The sequence below is a fragment of the Schistocerca serialis genome, chromosome 2 (genome assembly GCF_023864345.2).
Source record: "Schistocerca serialis cubense isolate TAMUIC-IGC-003099 chromosome 2, iqSchSeri2.2, whole genome shotgun sequence".
NCBI lineage: Eukaryota > Metazoa > Arthropoda > Insecta > Orthoptera > Acrididae > Schistocerca > Schistocerca serialis.
Genome location: NC_064639.1, coordinates 1,045,229,607 through 1,045,250,288, shown reverse-complemented (window position 1 = coordinate 1,045,250,288; position 20,682 = coordinate 1,045,229,607). Strand labels below are relative to the sequence as shown.

General features: G+C 40.5%; 1 protein-coding gene across 1 annotated transcript in view; it reads left to right on the top strand.

Annotated features, from left to right (window-relative positions):
- Positions 1-20,682, top strand: part of LOC126458476 (serpin B6-like) — a 238,280-nt gene that overhangs the window by 160,785 nt on the left and 56,813 nt on the right. The window contains exon 5 of the mRNA XM_050095570.1: positions 4,411-4,625. Within this exon, the coding sequence (XP_049951527.1) occupies positions 4,411-4,625 (215 nt within the window). The remainder of the gene's footprint in view (positions 1-4,410; positions 4,626-20,682) is intronic.

Genomic DNA, 20,682 nt, shown 5'->3' with positions numbered 1-20,682 from the left:
CCATCACTCATAGTTTGTGCAGCCATACCTCCACATGTTAAGTGTTGCAGCCATACCTCCACATGTTAAGTGATTGCTCATTGTGCGCATGCCTTGTGGTACCATCAGTGCAACTATGGAAAACAGTTCAGCCTCAGGTCTGTAACTTTGTAGACGACGATGAATTGCATGTCATTATAGTGTTCAGAGGGTCGCCCCATAGGATAGGTGTGCACTGATGTGTATTTGGTTAAAAAGTTTAATAGCATGATGGAGAAGCCATAAAGTTCCAACCATTCTTTTATAAACCACGTTGTTCATCACATATTTAAGTGCTCAAAAGGCCAGTCTGTATCATCAGCATCATGTCAAGAGCTCACCATTTTCCAGGTAAGCCTATAAATTACTTGCTTTAATTACTCCTTCATAGTAAAGTTCAACATAAAATGCAACTACAAAGTGCACTTAGAATGTTTTCGTCACTTGGCACACACAAATTTGATCACTACATTGCATGAGTGTGTATTCCTCATTCAACACACACTATACATATAATATGCAGACAGTTTTTCTTGAAGTCCCTTTTAATTTCACTTATGTTAAACACCTTTTTCATATACAGATTCCCCTATCTGTCTTTGTACAAATGTGCAAAATTTTCATGACTTGCATAAAGAAATTAAAACATGAGGTAAAATTGCTCCTTATAACTACACATAAATGTCATTTTGATATTAGCTGACAAATGAAGTCTAATACATTTCACATACATAGAAGTTTATACATAAATTTGTCAAATTGTTTTTGATGTTTGAATAACATTGTCTAAATACAAGTGAATAACATTTAAGAAGTCATATTCTCCTTCAAAATTCATGTGGCTTCATTTCCATGGTAAGTTATTTCATATTTACTTTCATAATTAATAAATAATTTATATTTACAACTTTTATGATGAGCTAGCACACCTTTTAACTTTTAAACTCATGATATAATTTTTGTTTACATGAATAATTAGCAAAATGTGTTACACATCAGGACTGAAAAAACAATATACATTTATGCAATCTGATCATATGCATTAACTACTGCCCTCATCTCATTTAACTTCAGCATTTGTAATTCCAGATTGCTAATGATAGGAATCGAGAGTTTCACTCTCACGTTTCCAACACAAGTAAACATATCTACCCTTAGCCACACTTCTCAAATCTACAGGGAGCTGTTATAAGGAATGGAAAGAAGCATTTATCATCTCATGCTCAGAGCTGTCGTTAACACATCATACAATAATTGAGCAAATTCTCTGTGAACACTTCTTTGTGTTTGGTGACAAACTATTTACTCAATATTTGTGGCACTATAGATAAAATTCTAATATCATTGTGTCATACAAGTTTATTAATGTCATTTGGTTAAAAGTACCTGTAATGATTTTACATAAGTGTACTTAATTTAATACTTTTTACTGTGGGATGCGCCTCTGTGTACTACACTGGGTATATATGTTTCTGTCTCTTCCATATTCATACAATGTGTGCACATGAAATTGATAGGTATCTTCCTAGGCAAGGCACAGCATCATTATCCCCTCTCATAGCTTATTCACAGTATGAGCATACCCCTAGAATTATTAACTCTTTCATGGCATATACAGATTTCCAATACTAAAGAGCCTAGTTTATTTTGGATATAGCCATAATGTAGATTTTTGAGTATATATTGTAAATAGTAACCTGGTGTGTAGATAGCTTTCTGTAGTTAGTTCATTTTATTTCCATCCATGTAAATATTTCCTTTTCTTAGTTCTCTTTTCCTTTTAGTTTTATTATTATAGTATAGATGTCAGTAATTATTGTAGACATCAATTTATAGTCATAATCTTGTGGGTATATTCTATGTGGCATAGAGATATTAATGTTAGCTGAGCATCTGGCATGTTAAGAAGCATATTGGACTTGTTTTGCCATTGTGCATGCACCAAGGTCTCTCTCCTATGATGCAAATTTCTACTGCACTTGTGTGTTGCCTCTTGTCATAATGCTACATCAATTATTTGTACCTTCTGCATTTACCAATTTTTTGGTTGGAAGGTGTATGTATTTTGGTAGTGAATTTGCATCACGGTGATTAAATTAAGCTTATTACTCATTTCACAACATCCTTTTCTCAGTGAACAAAACCTTCAATAACCAATAACTTACCTTATTTCTATGTACACAAATATAAATGACAAGAGAGAAACTTTTCATAAAAGTAAGTGGACATCTTTCATAATTTGTACTGAAATATTTTCACTAAAGAAAAATAACTTCATGAGTTGGTTTAACCTTTTGTCAAACCCATTCAGCGTACAAATTCCTTTAGATCCTTGTGTGGATAAAGGCCCTTTCCTTTCTATTTATAGGGTAAGCTAGTCTGTATGATCCTGGATGAGGAACTTGCATAATTACAAATGGGGCGGTGTATACGAGTTGCCATTTGGGGTTAGGTTTTCAATGTTTGGTAGACTTTGGGTGCTTTCACAGCAATACTTTTTGTACTGTGTGGAATTGTGCAGTGCAGCTAATCTTTTTTGCTGTTACGTGTTTAATGCTAACACATCCAAAAATAATTGTTTGAAATTTGGCATAAGCCAAAGAATATGCTGACTTCATCAGTAACCTCTCTAATGGTGATTTGGTGATTTTCCAGAGCCATTTTCATTACCTCTTCCATTTTGTCATCAGTAATTGATGTGCTAGGGCATTCAGGATGGTTGTTATCTTTATTGTCTTCTCGGGCCTCTTTGAAATATCCATACCACTCATAAACTCTTGTCTTACTCATAGCAGATTTGCCAAAAGCCACAGTCAACATTTTGAATGTGATGCTGCAGTTTATTCTTTTTTTAAAGCAAACTCTAATGCAAATTTTTTTAGCCATCTTTATCAGAAGTTAAAATTTGCCAAGCATTTGAAAACATGTATAGCCTTTTTGACCATCGGCAATAAATGAAATATTCAAAACAGCTGAAAATGCAAACACATGTCAGGAAAATGTGTGTTAACAAGACAAAAAAATAAATTGAAAATCAGATGCGTAAATCCCATGAAGTTAAAAAATTTGCGTTACTTTTTGGTCACAACTCATATATTCTTTTTGAAACACCCTGTATCATAGAGTATGACATTGCATCATGTGCTTTTCCAATCTTTCCATGCACAGCCTATCATTCCAAATCTAATCTTGATATACTGAGGTTATGCTGGAACACACCTATGTTACCTACCTGAAAGGTGTGCTTACCTGCTACACAACCCCATAATGAATTTGTACAGTTTTTCCCTGAATCTCCTCTATCTGTTTTTTAAATCCAAATTAGTAATGGTTTCTCACTTATGAATGAACTGTTAATGAGTTCAGAAGCTCTTATCTGTGTCATACATACCTTTCTAATAATCTGTCTTGTTAAGGTTTCTCAACTGAATAGCAGCTCACAAAAGCCAGTCAGACAACTGCAAACAAATTCCTATGTATATGAATTATGTACAGTTCTTTATAATGTAATTGGATACATAAAAAATTCTATTCACCAGGTAGCTCCGAAAGCTTGCCTAATTATAACCTTCTTTTATGTATGTGTTCTGCCGCCACTTGGTGAGAAGTTTTTTTATCTATACAATTACATTATATTGTTAAAAATTGATTGTTTTCATTGTTGAATTCTTTATGATTTTTCTGGCATATCTCTAATTGGCAGTGGCCTTACCAACAGACAGATTTATCTTTTATTGAGAAAATGTGTTAGAATTGTAAGCTGACTTGTTCCTCATTATAGTGAGCGATCTGAATTGTGGTCTATGGAACTTGCAAATAACTATAGCTATTAATAATATGTGTTCATCCCATCTTAAATCAATTTAAATGGTTGTTCTTAAGAATTTCATGATGGTGACTGATTACAGCAGTTGATTGAGTTTACTGAAACATATTAAGTCTCCTTGCATGTTTACTTACACTTCATTGCAGTTGTTTACACTGTTTATTTGCTGGTTTTTCTGCGTGCCGCAACCTTTATCCATTGATGGAGTGTTTTTGTATTCACTTTTGTTATTTTTTCAAATAGTCTCTTCTAATAAAAGCCTCAATGAAATTTTGTCCCCTAGCATATTATGAAGCAGCCATTGGACAAGCAGTACTTGTAGGTTATTGGTAGTGTGACCAGGGAGTTGATGTTGGCATAGCTACTAAACAATTTTGTGATCATGGGCTGAAGTAAATGTTCTACATCTACATGTGTAGTCTGCATACCATCACAAAGTGAAAAGTAATGTCCTCTCCAATGCTCTCAGCCAATAACATAGAAAATATAATTAGGAGGCTGCCATTAAAAGAAAAGAGTAATTGTTGATATCATTTTAGCAACATCCTTATGTCTGTTTCTTTCAGGTTCTTTGAGCCAGATTACTTGCCTGGTGCTTGTAAATGCAATTTACTTTAAAGGCCTGTGGGATATTCCATTCATGAAAGATGACACATCCCCCATGCCTTTCCATGTTTCTGCAACTAAGAAGAAAACTGTAGATATGATGAAACTAAAGAAAAACTTAATGTATACAGAGGCAAAACATCTTGAAGCTCAAGTTCTGAAGCTCAATTACAAGGTATTGCTAATAAATTTAGAGTTGGTAAAAACCTTCTCTGTCATTCAATAACAGTAGCATGAAATTAGAGACACATAACTTTATACGACAATGAATTGCTTAGACAAAACTGAGGAAAGGTGACAACTCACACACAAACCTATGGCGCCGATAAACTCGTCACCAGAAATATTGATACATAAACAAACCATCTTTGCATTGTATTTCATCTCTGACTTCTTTGCTTCCTGCCATGTTAAAGTTCAGTTCCGCATGTGTTGTTCTGCCATGATGTGCAATAAAATATAGTTCTCAACATGTTGGTGTATTCTCTGGATAAAACCACCCTGATTCCACCACAATGGTGACCCCGAGTTTCTTCGTTATTCGTTTTTGCTTTCCGACAGTGCCCACGATGACTGTGCCGGTTAGTTTCATGTGTTGTACCACAACAGTGTTCAAACAATGACTTCGGCTCCAAACCTAATGCCTGATTTTGTGACAAATATGCACCATGTTGCTGGCGATGTACACCCGCCAGGATTGCAACACGGTGTTTCTCCTTCGACGGCTCCCCTGGTGTTGCTCAATATTTTTGAGCCTGTAACAAGTGAGGTTAGGAACATGCATGACTCTGGTTACCAAACGCCTTTGTTCCCGCCACCTCATGTGCCTACCTCCACCAACCGTGCTACCACTACTTACGGTTCTCGATGCGATAAGGTACCAACGTTGAACTTCATTAATGCTTCATTGGACAACTTTCCACTGCCGGAGCAACAATTCTCGACGCCCTACTCCGTGATACCTCACATTAACTACAGCCACGTGGTCAGCCCTGCCAGGCTCATGGGCCTTTCACCTCAGCTTCTCACCATGCTTGCTGCTACTTCTGTCCCACATCAATATGTGTCTTCTGACTTCAGCATATCAGCCTGTGACATGAACAACAAGTGGTCTAGTGGGCATAACAACACCCTATGTTCTACTATTACACCCCAGTGCTCTGTGCCATGGCTCTCACCTTATCCGAACGTGATTTCGAGTGGAGTGACTATGAACAATGACCCTTTTTACCACTCACTCCATGTTCGGCATCACTATACACACGGTGCTTCAGTTCAGCCCACACCTCCGCCGCCTCCCTGCCACACAGGTGATTATGGCTCAGCTCTCTCATCGAGCTATCAGTGTGTTAACATGCGCCCACAGTTCATGAATTATTTCTCAGTCGAGCTTCCGCAACTGTTTTCGGCACAGCCAGGTGCCTATTCCACGTCGACCATCCGCGACGTACCACCTTCCATGAAACACATCTCTCCTGTCACATCTGCACCAGCTCCTGTCGAGCTTCTGCATTCGTTTTCGGCACAAACCGGTGCCTCATCCACGTCGGCCTTTTGCGACGTGACACATCGTCCTCCACCCCACTGTGCCACCTTCACTCTACCGCAGGGCCAGTTCACAGCTCCATCGAGCGCCCCAACCACGCCGCAAAGGCTGGAGAATGCTACTGCCGCCCACGCTTTCGACCTCACATCTGCTTCCGCACTTCTCCCCCCAGGCTGCTTCCAGGCCACCACCACTCGTGAAACTACCGAAACTGCCTGTGTTCTCCATCGAGAACCTCGAATTCTGGTTCGCCTTGGTCGAGCAGATCTTTCAATATTATTCACTTGATGGCCACTCACGGTCTATTTGTCTCATGAACAATCTCCACGACCATGCTGACTTGATTCATGATTTAGTCACCTTTCCTCCTCATGTAGACAATCCACTTCTGTCAAGAGGACGATACTGGAATGTGTTACACGGACGTCTACTAAGAGGGTCCAGCAGCTCATCTACGAGGAACAACTCGGCGACTTGACTCCATCACAGCTGTGGCGCCATCTCTGACTCCTAGTTAACAACCAGGCCGTGCCCAATAACACACACATGTCAATCTGGATCAAGAAACTTCCTCTTTCTGTCCAAACTGCCATCTCTTGCCCTGAAGCTCAAGCAACTGACGTACTTATCCACGCCACTGACCGAGCTCATTCTGCACTACAACGCGAGCTTCACACCCGGCAAATTGAACCCGCCTCCCGCCAACAGCTTCACCCTCTCCCTGCATGCCGCAAACGCCGCGTTAATTTGGCCACTGGTAACCACTCTCCGGCACCGGCGACGACCTCGCCCCCTCCTGCAGTTGACTCTTCGGCAGACACGGACCCTCGTCCTTCCCCCTTGGCTACGGGCTCTCTGCAGGATGCAAATCCACATTACCCCTACTGCTTCGACACACGTTTTGGTGATGCAGCAAGGAACTGCAGACCGCCTTGCTGTTTCCCAAATGCTGGTCGCAGGTAGGTTCCGGAGTCGCCTCCTGCGCACAAGATGGCACCTCCCAGTGCTTCACTCAGTTCGTGAACGACCTAACATTTGTGGACGCTTATACGTCAAAGACATGTCTTTGGGACAACTGTTCCTCATTGACACGGGTGCTGATGTGTCCCTACTGCCTACGTCTCTAGCATCCGAGAATATTCGTTCCCACCACACGTCACTACAAGCCGTCAACTCCACTAAACTGCAGTGCGTTGATTTGACATCCCACTCTGTTACGCTCTCCCCGAACTGCAAGCTCGAGTGGACTTTCCTAGTATGTGATATTGATGAACCTATCATAGGCATTGATTTCTTGCGCCACCACAAACTTTCCCCGGACATAGTGTGCAACACTGTGTTTCGTCACCTGACTAACACTAACTTTCCCTGTGCTCCGTCGAGTCCTCGCTCCCTGGTTGCATCTGTTCGTGCTCAACTAGTACACACATGCTTGTCTCTTTCGACTGTGCTGCAAGAAATTACACACAAGTGTTTTGTCAAGCAAGAACAGGTCGCTCGCCTATGCAACGAAAATTTCGAGCTTGCCCGCTGGATCCACGAAAAGCAGTTTGAAATTAAAAACACTTCAACAAGGACAAATCGAGGTTAGTAAGTGCATCGACTGTACAGACAATCCTACTTCTGTGTGCTCCTCATCCGTAACCTCTATCAACTGTGCTGTCACCACAATGTCGTACACAGACATGTGTAAACTAGGCCCCCATACTGCTCTCACCACATGTACTGACAGCCCCATAGTACCACGCCCTCCTCACTCGACAGTTGTTGACTCTGACTTGTGTACCACTGCGCATGCGCACTGCGCCTTGCTTCAGCCTGGCCTGCCCCCAGTGGACGGTCTTGCAAACTGTGAAACTGCTGCTGCTGTGTGCCACCATGTGAACTCGATGAACTACACAGACAGTGCACTCGGGCCTGCATGCAATTCACATGTTTCGACCGAGGCTGTGCTGCCAAAGGCCGCACCCACAGCCGCTGTGCCTACTAGCGATTCACGAACCCAACCAAACTTTCACGATTCCGGAGTTTGCGCTTTATGCTGGCGGCCATCTTGTCACGCCACCTCGGCTTCCTTCGGAAAAGTCGACCTGCACCAAACGCGGTAATCCTGCTACAACTGACTTGCACAATGCGAGCAGTAAACAAACAGCCTCCCTTGCCTCAGGCAACATTGCTGTGGTTACTAACAATGCACAGATTTCACCTTACGCTTGGTCCTCGCATTTCTAGTAAACCCTGGAGACTTTGCCCCGAGAGCCTTTGTGATCTCAAAAAGCAAATCACAGAACTCTTAAACGCTGGTGTCATCGAACACTCCACCAGCTGCTGGTCCACTCCCATTCATATGACATCCAAAAAAGACGGGACCTGGTGCATGTGCGGGGATTACCGTCACTTGAATGCAAGAACTATAATGGACAACCACTCTGTACCAAACATTGCCAACTTCACCAGCACAGTGTCGGGCACATCTGTTTTTTCTGTCATCCACTGTAAATGGGCTTACCACAAAATTCCAATGGCCCCTGAGGATATTGAAAAAAACAGCAATTACCATGCCCATAGGCCTCTTTCAATTCCGATTCATGCCTTTTGGACTCAAAAACGCCACACAGACGTGGCAACGCTTTATTAACGAGGTTTTGTTCAGCCTCATATTCTGTTTTGCTTACCTCGATGACATATTTGTCTTCAGCTCCTCTGTCGAGGACAATATACATCATATGCAGACCGTTCCAGACACCTTGAAAGACGCAGGCATCAAAACCAACCCCGACAAACTACAACTGCAACAGCCTGCTGTCACCTTCCTTGGGTTCCGGGTATTGGCTGACGGTATCTCACCTCCACCAGAGAAAGAACAGTCCATCATAGATCTACCAAGACCTTCTTCATTCAAAGAACTTCAGCATTTTCTTGGCACCGTGAACTACTATCGAAAACACCTACCCCAAGCTGGTGAAATCCAAGCCCCATTAACTGATGCTTTGGCAGGAGAAAACACCTCCAGAACCCGGCCTCTGCAGTGGACACCAGAAATGACAGACTCTTTCTTGGAATTCAAGAAACTCCTCGCCAAAGCCAGCACAATCGCGCATCACCACCCCGATGCGCAACGTTTCATTACAACAGATGGCAGTGACTTTGCCATCGGCGTCGTTCTCAGCCAGACAGTTGACAGCCAGACCTCAACCCTGCAGTTTTTCTCCCAAAAGCTCAACAACGCCCAACACAAATGTTCCGCGTTCAATCGTGAACTGCTGGCTGTGTACGAGGCAGTCAAACATTTTCGAACGGAAGTCAAGGGGCGCTCATTCTATGTTCTCACTGACCACAAACCCTTGGCAGCTGCTATAATGAACCCTCCGGCCGACCCTTCCCCAACGTCGCTTCCATTATTTTGACTTCATTTCACAATTCACCACCGATGTCAGGCACATAAAGGGTGCCGACAATATTGTTGCTGATTTTCTTTCCTGTGTCAATGCTGTATCTTCCCTTTTGGATCTTTCTGCTCTCCCTGAACTCCAATCCTCTGACGAAGATACACAGAAATTAATCTCCGACCCAGCTTCTTCTCTACACCCTGTCCTTACCACCTTTCCCAGTATTTCTGGTGCAGTCTGGTGCGGTGATGGCACGGGCATACTCTGCCCTATTATCCCCGCCACACTCAATCGAGCTGTTTTCAATGCTCTTCACAACTTGGATCACCCTGGCATTCGAGCTTCAGCCTGCCTAGTCGCGGAGCACTTCGTTTGGCGAAACGCGAAATGTCAATAAAGACTTGCAACAGTGGGCACTCGAATGCCTTGTGTGTCAATGTAACAAGGTACACAAACACACCTCTCCCCCTCTCGGCACCTTCCCTATTCCCCCTGGGCGATTTCAGACGTGTACATCGACATTGTGGGTCGTCTCCCTGCCTCCAATGGTTTCCGCTACATACTTTCCACCATTGATCATACTACTTGTTGGGTCGAAGCCGCACCTCTTCCCAACATTACCACAGAAATTGTCGCTCATTCTTTCATTGAGTCATGGGTATTGCGTTTCGGTTGTCCCGCAGTCATTACCACTGGCCAGGGCCATCAGTTCAAGTCAGCCCTGTTCAATGGCATTTGCCATATCTGCGGAATCCGACGCATACACGCGACTGCTTACCATCCGCAAAGCAATGACCTCGTCGAGTGCTGGCACTGCACCCTCAAGGCGGTCCTCCGCTACCATGACTCCTTATGGATGGAGGCCCTGCCACTTGTACTGCTTGGTGCTCGTGCAACCTACAAGAAAGACATCAAAGGGACAATTGCAGAATACGTATATTGACTAACCCTGGTCCTCCCAAGAGAAATTGTCTGTCCTGCCTGTCACTCACTTTCACCCCTACCCTCGTTCATTGAACGTGTGAAATCTCACTTCTCCAACCTGCTGCCCACTTTCCTTTCCGACTGTCATTTCGTCATGCTCCAGGACGATTCCGTCCAAGTACCTCTCCAGCCCCCAATACTCTCGCCCTTATCTATAGTGTGCTTTGATGATCCACAAAGACGTGTGACATCCTGATAAAAAATTCCCCCATCACTTTGTCGCTGAACAGACTCAAACCAGCTCATGCCGAGCCCGAATCTACGCCATCACCTGACACGAGCGCTCCACTCCGCCTACTACCACATGACACTCCACCTTTGCTTCCTCCCTCGGGCGATCACTCACCATCGTGTGCATCTCAGAACCCCTCATCAAACTCGTTGCCGAGCTCCCCACCAAACACACTCTCTCGATCAAGCTCACAGCCCTCAACCACGAACTGCTCACCGCTTCTGTGTCGAGCACGTCTCCGCTCTCACCTGCATCACTGTGTCAAGGTATTTCTCCCCCCGCTTCCCTGGTCAACACACGCTCCCTCCCTCGAGGTGACAGTCCCTGTGCCCTCTGACATCGTGTGTTTCTCATCTCTCAGTGTTCCCAGTGGAAATTCTGTGATACTATACAATTTAAGTAAGTGTTTCCCACTGCCGCCTGACGTCGACCTGGAAACACTCCAGGCATTCGCAACACCTTCAGCCGACATTGTCATGATTGCTCCGTACAGGCCCGCCTCCTCCTGACACACATGGCCTGTACGACGACCAGCTCGCTTCCATGATTTCCACGTCAACTTGACAACCCTCGCAGCTCAACGACTTCCAACACCACTACCGGAGGACTTTTTTTGAGCTTACTATCGCTCATCTACCTCACACAACTCCACCTGATGCCATCCTATGTGGAGCCGATAAACTCGTCACCAGAAATATCGATGCATAAACAAACCATCTTTGCATTGTATTTCATCTCTGACTTCTTTGCGTCCCACCATGTTTAAGTTCAGTTCCGTATGTGTTGTTCTGCCATGATGTGCAATAAAATATAATTCTCAACATGTTGGTGTATTCTCTGGAGAAAACCACCCTGAATCCATCACAAACCCATAAGGCACCTGTTTGTATGCATAGTACTAGAAATGAAGCCAGTATGAGTACTATGCTCAAGTCTGTTACTTATTGTTGATGTTACTGCCATATTAAATGAAGAAAATATTTTGTGCATGTATGTATCAACATCTGTATACGCTGTTGTTGTTGTGGTCTTCAGTCCAGAAACTGCACTCCATACTAGTCTATCCTGTACAAGGCTATTCATATTTACATGACTACTGCAACTAAATTAATTTGAATCTGCATACTGTAACCAAGACAGAGTTTCACTTTACCCCCCAACACTTCCTCAGTTACGATACTGACCCTTCGTTGATGTCTCAGGATATGTCCTATCAACCGATTGCTTATTTAGTCAAATTATATCATAATGTTCTGTTCCATCTGACTTAATTCAGTACCTCTTCATTTGTTAACCAGTCTTCAGTATTCTTTATAGTATCACATTTCTAAAGCTTCTATTCTCTGTTTGTTGGAACTGCTTATCATACATATTTAACTCCCATGCAAGGCTCCACTCCAGACAAATGCCTTCATAAAAGAATTCTTAATGTTAAATTTATCTTTGATTTTGACAAATACTTTTCTTCAAAAATGCTTCATATCCTCCCTGATTTGACCACTGTCACTTATTTTGCTGCTCAAATAGCAATACTTATCTACTAATTTTAATGTTCATTTTCTAATCCTATTCCTTCAGCATCACCTGTTTAATTTGACAACAATCCTTTATCCTTGTTTTAATTTTGTTGATTTTCATTGTAGAACCTCTTTTTATGAGACTGTCCATTCAATTCAACAGCTCTTACAAGTTCATTACCACCACTGAACTTCATTTCCTTTTCCACATGTCTCTTTACTGTTCCTTACTGCTTGCGCAAAATACATATTGAGTAAAATTGAGGATATGTTTGCACAGCTGTCATACCACATTCTCAAATACTGCTTCCCTTTAATGTCCTTTGACCCTTGTTGCTGCAGTCTGGTTTCAGTGCATTTTGTCGACAACCTTTCACTCCATGTGTTTATCGCTGCTACCTTCAGAATTGCAAAGGGTCTATTCCAATCAAAATTGTCAAAATCATTAAATAAATTGATAATTGCAATATACACAGGTTTGATTTTCTTGAACTTATCATAAGATACGTTTTAGGATGAATATTGCCTTGCGTGTTCCTACATTTCTCCAGAACCCTAAATGATCTCTTCTGAGGTTGGATTCTATAAGTATTTCAATTTTTCTGTAAATAATTTGTGTCAGTATTTTGCAAACAAGACTTGCTACATTGATGGTTCAAATTGCCTTCTTTGGAATTGCAATTATTACAGTCTTCTTTAGGTCTCAGGGTATTTCATCTGTCTCATGTAGCTTGCGTAACACATGGCATAATTTTGTCATAGGATCTTAATAATTCTAAGATGATCACATCTACATGAGGTTCCTTAGTCAGACTTAGGTCTTACACATATATACTCCATGGCTCACAGTAAACGGAAGGTACTTTTCATTTTTCTGTACATTACCATTCTTCTTATTCCAGTTACAGATGGAGTGTTGTAAGAAAGATTGTATACCTCTGTGTGTGCTGTTATTTGTCTTCTTTTATCTTTATGATCTATACAGGACAGATATCTAGAGGGCTTAAGATCATTCATATGTTTCCCATTGTAACGTAGATCTTTTTGAGTAACAAAGTATATTTGTTTAAGTGCCTGCCAGATAAAATGTTTCAGCACTTATGTTTCACTCTCCAGCTAGTCCAACAATCTTGAAACCATTCATGCTGCCTCCCTTTATTTGTGTTAGCTACAGTGCAGCCTTATATGGACCTCGCAGGTCTGAACACTACTTCTGTATGGTTCATACCAGTTTTTCACAAATAGGCTAATGTCTTAGTAAATCAGCTGTAGTCTTTTAATTATCATACCAAGAAATTTAAATCTCCATTTCAGATCATCTAAAAGTCTCTAAAACTAAGTATCATTTCACATTGTATCTCTATGTTTTGTTCTTGAGGTACTCTCATCTTTATTCTGCATGCTTTTGTGCTAGATAACAGTCCTTTTATCTTCGAAGTGTAAGTTGCTGCTTGATGGATGAGTCTTCAGGTTGGGAATCTTAGGGATATGTTATACTGCTAAAACAACAATATGATGAAAGGACAGATTGCTACTTACCATGTAGAGAAGATGCTGAGTCACAGACAGGCTTAATGAAAAAATTACTATACATTTTAGATATCGGCAAAAAGGCCTTCTTCTGAAGTAAATACGTGTACACACACACACACACACACACACACACACACACACACACACACACACACACACTAGAGATGGCAAACTCATTCATCCTTGTGTAAAATCCATGACACTATGTTCTAGCCACAAGATGTTAAAATGAACTAAGTGTACAAACATCAACAAATATTATCGATACTACGTATAAAAAAGACTGTATCATGTAAAATTGACAATAATTATTTCATTATTTCTGTAATAATTTAATTTCTGTGTGAATTAAAACTGTTATCAGAGAACTACATTCATGGACAACAACAATTATAATCTTTTTTGTCATCTGTGATAATTGTGGTTCAGTTGTTCTTCCTGTGCTAATGGATGAACTGTTCGGACGTGAGACATGTGATGTCTGCAAAGAGAAAACCTGTAACTATATTGTTAATTATTATTTGAAAAATAGAGTCCCTATTGTCTAGACGTGGATTTGTATTTATTTCAAATGTAATCCAATCTACTTAATGTTTTTAAGTGTCAATTTTCAGCTCTGCAATTAGGAGTGCAGTCATTAGTGCTAGTAACTTACAGCAGAGTTTACTAGTAGCTGGTATAAAAAATATGAAACATTTTCATTGAGCATAATTTTAAATGCTAAAGAATAGAGAACAAGAGACTTTTATCTAAATATATTAACTTGATATAAAATAAATCAAGAATAACAATAGACAAACTGACTATCATCTGTCTGCTGCCATCTTAGCAAAAATATCTCCGCAGCAGTTTTGAATTGAGAATTTTAACAAACATAAATGTTGTTAGATATAAGTGAATTTGTGTGCCACTCTGTACCACTGAAATAATATTGTAGGAGTTATCATATTCTCTTTATAAAATCTGACACCATGCACTCGATTGTGAAGCACGGGCTTTGTTCGGTTGTAAGTTGGTCTGCCTTCCACAACAATGAACATGCTCTTTTACCTTGATTCAAAAAAATATGGAAAATGGAAACTTGTGTGTGCCTTGCCAACATCATTTGCAAGTGTAATAACAAAAAAAAAAAAACCTTGTCTTTTTGCAAGTATGTCTTCTGCTGTTTATTGAAATAGTGAAGTAAGCTGATACACCGTTTTGTTGCCTGAAAAGATGTATGTATTACATACTACATAATTTTTATGTAATTTATGTAATTATAAAATACATTTTAATTACCAGTCATGGACACTGAATAGAATACTAAAAGAACTATAAATTCAGAGTTCAAAAAAGGTTTAAAACAAATCTAGAATGGCTGTGCGAAGTGAATGAAATGAACAACAACTTGATACTGAACTAATTATGAGCAGACGGCAGTGGAACTGTGATGAATGGCCACGTGAAGAAGGACAAGTTCGGCCGAGCGAGACTGAGACAGGTGGGAACAGGACTGAGGCTGGAATGAGACTGGCCGACATGCCATTCAGGAATGAGACTGACCATTTCCCATTCCCGGGAACTATAAGTAGAAAGCCTCCACTGAAGTTAACTATGAAAGACCGTTCCTTAGAATTTCTTCCTCACCCATTCTGTTCACATGGGTGAACTGTTCCTTTGGGCCCGTCAGTTTGTGAATGACCCATCTCTAACACTCTCACCCCCGTCCCCCTCACCCCCCCCCCCCCCCCCACACACACACACACACACAGGCGAGAAGAGTTTGAGGGGTGGAGTCATTTACAGGAATGTTGGATATGTTGCAAGAATAGTTCCCACCTGTGCAATTCAGATAAGCTGGTGTTGGTAGGAAGGATCAGATGACACAGGCTGTGAAGCAGTCATTCAAGTGAAGCACATTGTGTTTGGCAGCATGTTCAGCAACTGGGTGGTCCAGCTGTCCCTTGGACACAGTTTGTTGGTGGCCATTCTTGTGGGCAGACAGCTTGTTAGTTGTGATGCCCATCTAAGATGCAGCACAGTGATTGTAGCGTAGGTTATAGGTCATATGGCTGGTTTCACAAGTATACCTGCCTTTGATGGGATAGGAAGTGCCTATGATAGGACTGGAGTAGGTAATGGTGGGATGATATCTGTAATGGGATAGGAGTTGTGTCTGACAGGACTGGAGTAGGTGGTGGTAGGTGAATGTTTGGGGCAGGTCTTGCATCTAGGTCTATTGCAGGGATATGAGCCACATGGTAAGGGGTTGGGTGCAGGTGTCGACATAGATGCGAGATCTGTCCCGTTCACCCTACCATCTCTACCTATTCCAGGCAACTCCCATCCCAGTAAAGGTAAGGCTACCTATGAAAGCAGTCATTAACAAAATTGAGCACTTTCTACAACAGATAAAATTTCATTAATAGTCAATTAATCAAGGATGACACCCACATTTGTTAACCCCCACCTTCTTCCTAGTTGCCACTGTTGTTCCACAATATGCAAAGTCTTTTCTGAAGATATGACAGGAGTAACAGTACAATAAACCTTTTAGTTTACTTATCTTTTCTTCTAGTGTTGGCTCCAGTTCTTTGTGTCTAGGGCTCTGATTCTTGAAGCTGAAATTCTCACATTTCAGGTCCTCATGGTTAAATTGATCTAAATAATTTTAAACATTGTTGTTGCAGAATGTTTGTTTTTACATTATTTATTTTGTCACATTTTAGTGTATCAGACTGTCTTTTCATTTTTCACACTAACAAAGCCAAAATTAAATTGTTTACCCAAAATACAAAAATACATCCAATCACATGTGAGGCATGCTTACTGCTACTTCACTCTGTGGTAATAACAATATTCCAGAGGGTTTACAGTTTTTCTTGACAAACGAATTTTTATTAGTTTTGATTATTATTTCATAAATGAATGCAGAAATAAATATAATAAACAGTACTAGAATGCTTAATTAATAATAGAAATTTTACGTGTGTCAAATAATTCACAATTTAAAATGTTTCTAAAAAAAATTAACTGTACATTCAGAACTTTCATTTATCAATAATAACATCCAAAATAATAATTCCTGTTCATAAATTCTGGCTTGAATTATAACATATTATGTACAAAAATATAAGAAATTTTTCAGAAAAATAGGTGAGATAATACTAACAAGTCCAAAATTCGAAAAATATTATTGGTATCGACTACAATTGTTGAGGAAAGGTAATGCTAGAGGAAGATGTCCCATTACAAATTCCCTTTTTTTCACTCTGTTCTCTTCCTTCAAACCTCCTGACACCACCTAGCAGCCCTGCCCTTTCCCCATTGTGTTTTTGCACACTCCCACAACCATCATTACACTTTCCCCCACCCCACCCTGCTATATCCTGTCCTCTTCCTGCCTGCCCCATATCTCTTTCCTACCCCACTACCAGATTTGCTCCTCCCATCATACACAGCAAATCAGTTTGGCCACAGCAGCCAGAGACAGTGGTCATGTGTGTGTGAGTTGTGCTTGTGTGAATGTGTGTGTGTGTTTTCTACTTCAGAAGAAGGGTTTTTTGCTTAAATCTAAAATGTATAGTTGTCCTTTAGTTGTGCCTCTTTGTGACTCATTGTCTGATCTATATGGTGAGTAGCAATATGAACTGTTATCATATTGTTGATATTTCATCCTGTCTTTTCCATTATACTGCTATAAGATAGCTTTGAGACCATCTCACTACTTCTTCTTAGTCAAAACTGGAACCTACCACAATTTGGTATATAGCTTTAAGAATGAAATGATTGAACATACAAACCATGTGCTGAACCCAGTGGAGTAGATGTTGAACTAAGATAGACTTTTGATTTATACTACCAGCCTGTTGCAACACTCTGATGTTTATGCATTTATCTTGTTAATAATTTTCAAAATGTTGCTGAGGAAGTTTTTATGAATTTTATTAAGCATCATAATGTGGTAGCTGTTAGCTGTGCATCAAAGGCTAAAAAATGTGAGAAATGTGTACATTATAATTCTAGAGTAGCTACCTATGCTGTGATTATTAACACTCACACATAGTAGGGTTGCAGTTCAAAATCTAGCTTTTTAAAGAAATACGGATAAAATCAGTACTGGTACAGAGGGTGGTTTGTTGGTTAACCATTAACTGTTTTGTCCTTTGTTCCCAAATTTTTGCTCTTCTGTTGATCTTAGCTTTCACTTGTTTAATGTCTTGGTCAGTATATACAGAATAGTATGGAACTCATCGCGCCTATGAATCCAACACCTTCGCATCCAACCTCCAGTGGAATTGCAAAGTAGTGAGTGGAGGATATGGACAAAGACTGCAGATAGGTGGCACTAGGTGGGAATGTGGATCGGCTAAGGGCTGTACCAAGATCATCTGCACAGTTATGATAAACTCTGTGTCTTGGTTGTGCAGTGGTTAATGTAAATGAATCCCGGTCTGGCACACATTTTCACTCAGCACCGCTGACTATGCATAAAGTCCTGATGCAGCTGACATCATGAGTTCCTTCCCTCTCTTGTCCTTTCCTTGGTTCCCCCTCCACCTTCAGTTTACATAATATGCACCATAGCTGCAGATTATATGTGGTGTCTGTTCTTTCAGATATGTCTGAAGAAAAAGACACCACACATTCATACAGCATTTTAAGTTGTTCCGTGATAGCAGTAATCCACCATGGGTGTCTGCAGAAGTAATTAGCATTAAAGCCATTGTCAGCTAACAACCTTGCACTTTCCAGGGGTGAATGATGAAAGCAGAGCCTTCCTTTGCTGATGGTTGAAATGTCTGTGTGAACAGGGAGGGGAGGATTTTTATAGCTTTTTGTACTCCTCTACAAGTACACTTTTCACTATAGAGATCAAGGTGGTGGTCAGCTAAGTATGGGTAGCCAGAAAGTAGGTGTAGTTTTGATTGTATCAGTTATAAAACACATGTCATGGTTGTGCTGCATGTCAACAAGTCTTGTGTAAATATTGTTCATCCAAGCTGGGGAGCAATATTCTATAACATGGTACACCTATCCAAAAGGTGAAGTAGGAGCCTCATGATGTACCATGGAGTTTCTGGAGAATGATATTTCAAGTTTTGATTTCATCTTTTCTTAATAGATGTGTTTGAAGTTGACTGTTTTACCAAGCATGATACCTAGGTATTTCTGTTATGAATGAATAGCCTTTCCTCAAAGTTGACCATGAGCTCTTTGTTGGTCCACTTGTTGTTCAGATGAAATGTTGAGTTACTTTCTTAAGTACACTTGGCTGCAACTTCTGTATATAGAAATATTTAGCAATAATTGATAAATCATTGGTCAGTATGGACACAGTAACATTACTGTGAGTGCCCAGTCATCAGCATATCCAAACTTTCTAGATGTGGTTTTACTCATATCTGAAAGGTGTAAACTGAACAGGAGAGTGCTCAGGGCAGATCCTTGTGAGAGCCCATCATTTAGCTTCATCTGTGAACCCATCTTGTTGCCCATTAGTAGTTGGAAGCAGTGCACAGTGATCATTTCATTGAGGAAATTGTCAATTTTTAGGCTTGGAATGAGTTGTAGAAGTTTCAGTATGACACCTTGCTTCCAGACAGTATCATACATAGCTGTTAGTTCAGTGAATATAACTGACAACTTCTCTTGATTCTGGGTGCCAGTTTCTGTGAAAGTTGATAGGTAGAGTACTGGATCTGTGCAGTTGCAACTAGAATTGAATCCTGTTTGTTCAATCAGTATATTCTCAAAGATCTTGTGGCTCATATTCTCTTGTACACAATTCTTTCCAGGAGTTTATATACCATACTAAGTAAAACTGTTTGTTGATAACAGTCTGGCTTATCATTTGTTTTACCTGCTTTTGGTCTGGATATTACTCTTGCTCATTTTGTTTCACATGGTATGTTGCCCACTGCAAAATGTTTGTGAAGAAGTCAGCCACCCACTTTATTACATGCTGCCATAGTGCAAAAGGTAATCTGCTTGAATGCTATCAATGCCCAGGGCTTTCACAGGTTTCTTTTATTTTATGGCTGTCATTACTTCTTCAATGCTCAGTGTTCAGTTTCAGATTTGCAAAGCTTTTGTGAGTCCTTTCATTTCTTCTTAGCCACAGTAGTATGTGTTCAGACTTGAGGAGTTCTGGAAGTGGACATGTTGTTCGCTACAGCTTGGTTGATGGTAACAGCATCACATGTGCAATCTCATCAGGAGCCACCACCTAGTTTTTTGAACAAAGACCAAGCTCTCCTGTTTGATGTATGGAAGTCCAGGGTTTCAGTGATCTCAGTTCACTTTATACATCTAGCTGTGTCACTGTTACTCAACAACTATATTAATGATTTGTCAAAATATTGTAGTGTTTGTGATTCATTTCTTTGCTGACATCTTCATATTCCATCACAATGAAGCATTAAGGAACAGATAATAGGGTTACATCCATTAGATGCATACCGATCAGTTCACAGTACTGCCATCATCCTAGAAATGCAATGCAGTTGAACAGTTACAGAAAAGACTCATCATTCAGGTCACTGCTCCAGCAGTTCCATAGTTTCTTGGAAAGGAATCTGAATGAATAAACAAATACACAAGAACCCTGTTTATCCAGACTAGATGGGACTAGATGTAAATTGGGCTTCTAAAAACCAGGAAATATTCTACTAAATTCAGAAACTAAAATAATGTACTGAAATATAAAAATCTTTTATTTTGGCACTTAGAAGAAACACTTTTCTGGTACTTAAACTCTGTAGTTACTCCCACAGTCTATTCATGTTTATTTACTGAAGCAGTGTGTAAATTACTTTTCTTTCAAGCTTGTGTGACATTTGAGAGCAGCACAATCACCAGCACCTTACAGGGCGGTATCCAGTAAACCTTCAGATTTGTCTGCATTATAAATACAGTATGGGGTTAAGTTTTTAGAGAAAATAACTTGTTAGAATTCTTTTTTTAAGTTTTCTGCAACCAGTGTATCCCCCCAAAACACTTTCACCCATCATTGAAACCTGGTGTATGTCTTGGTGAGCTTTCCGTAT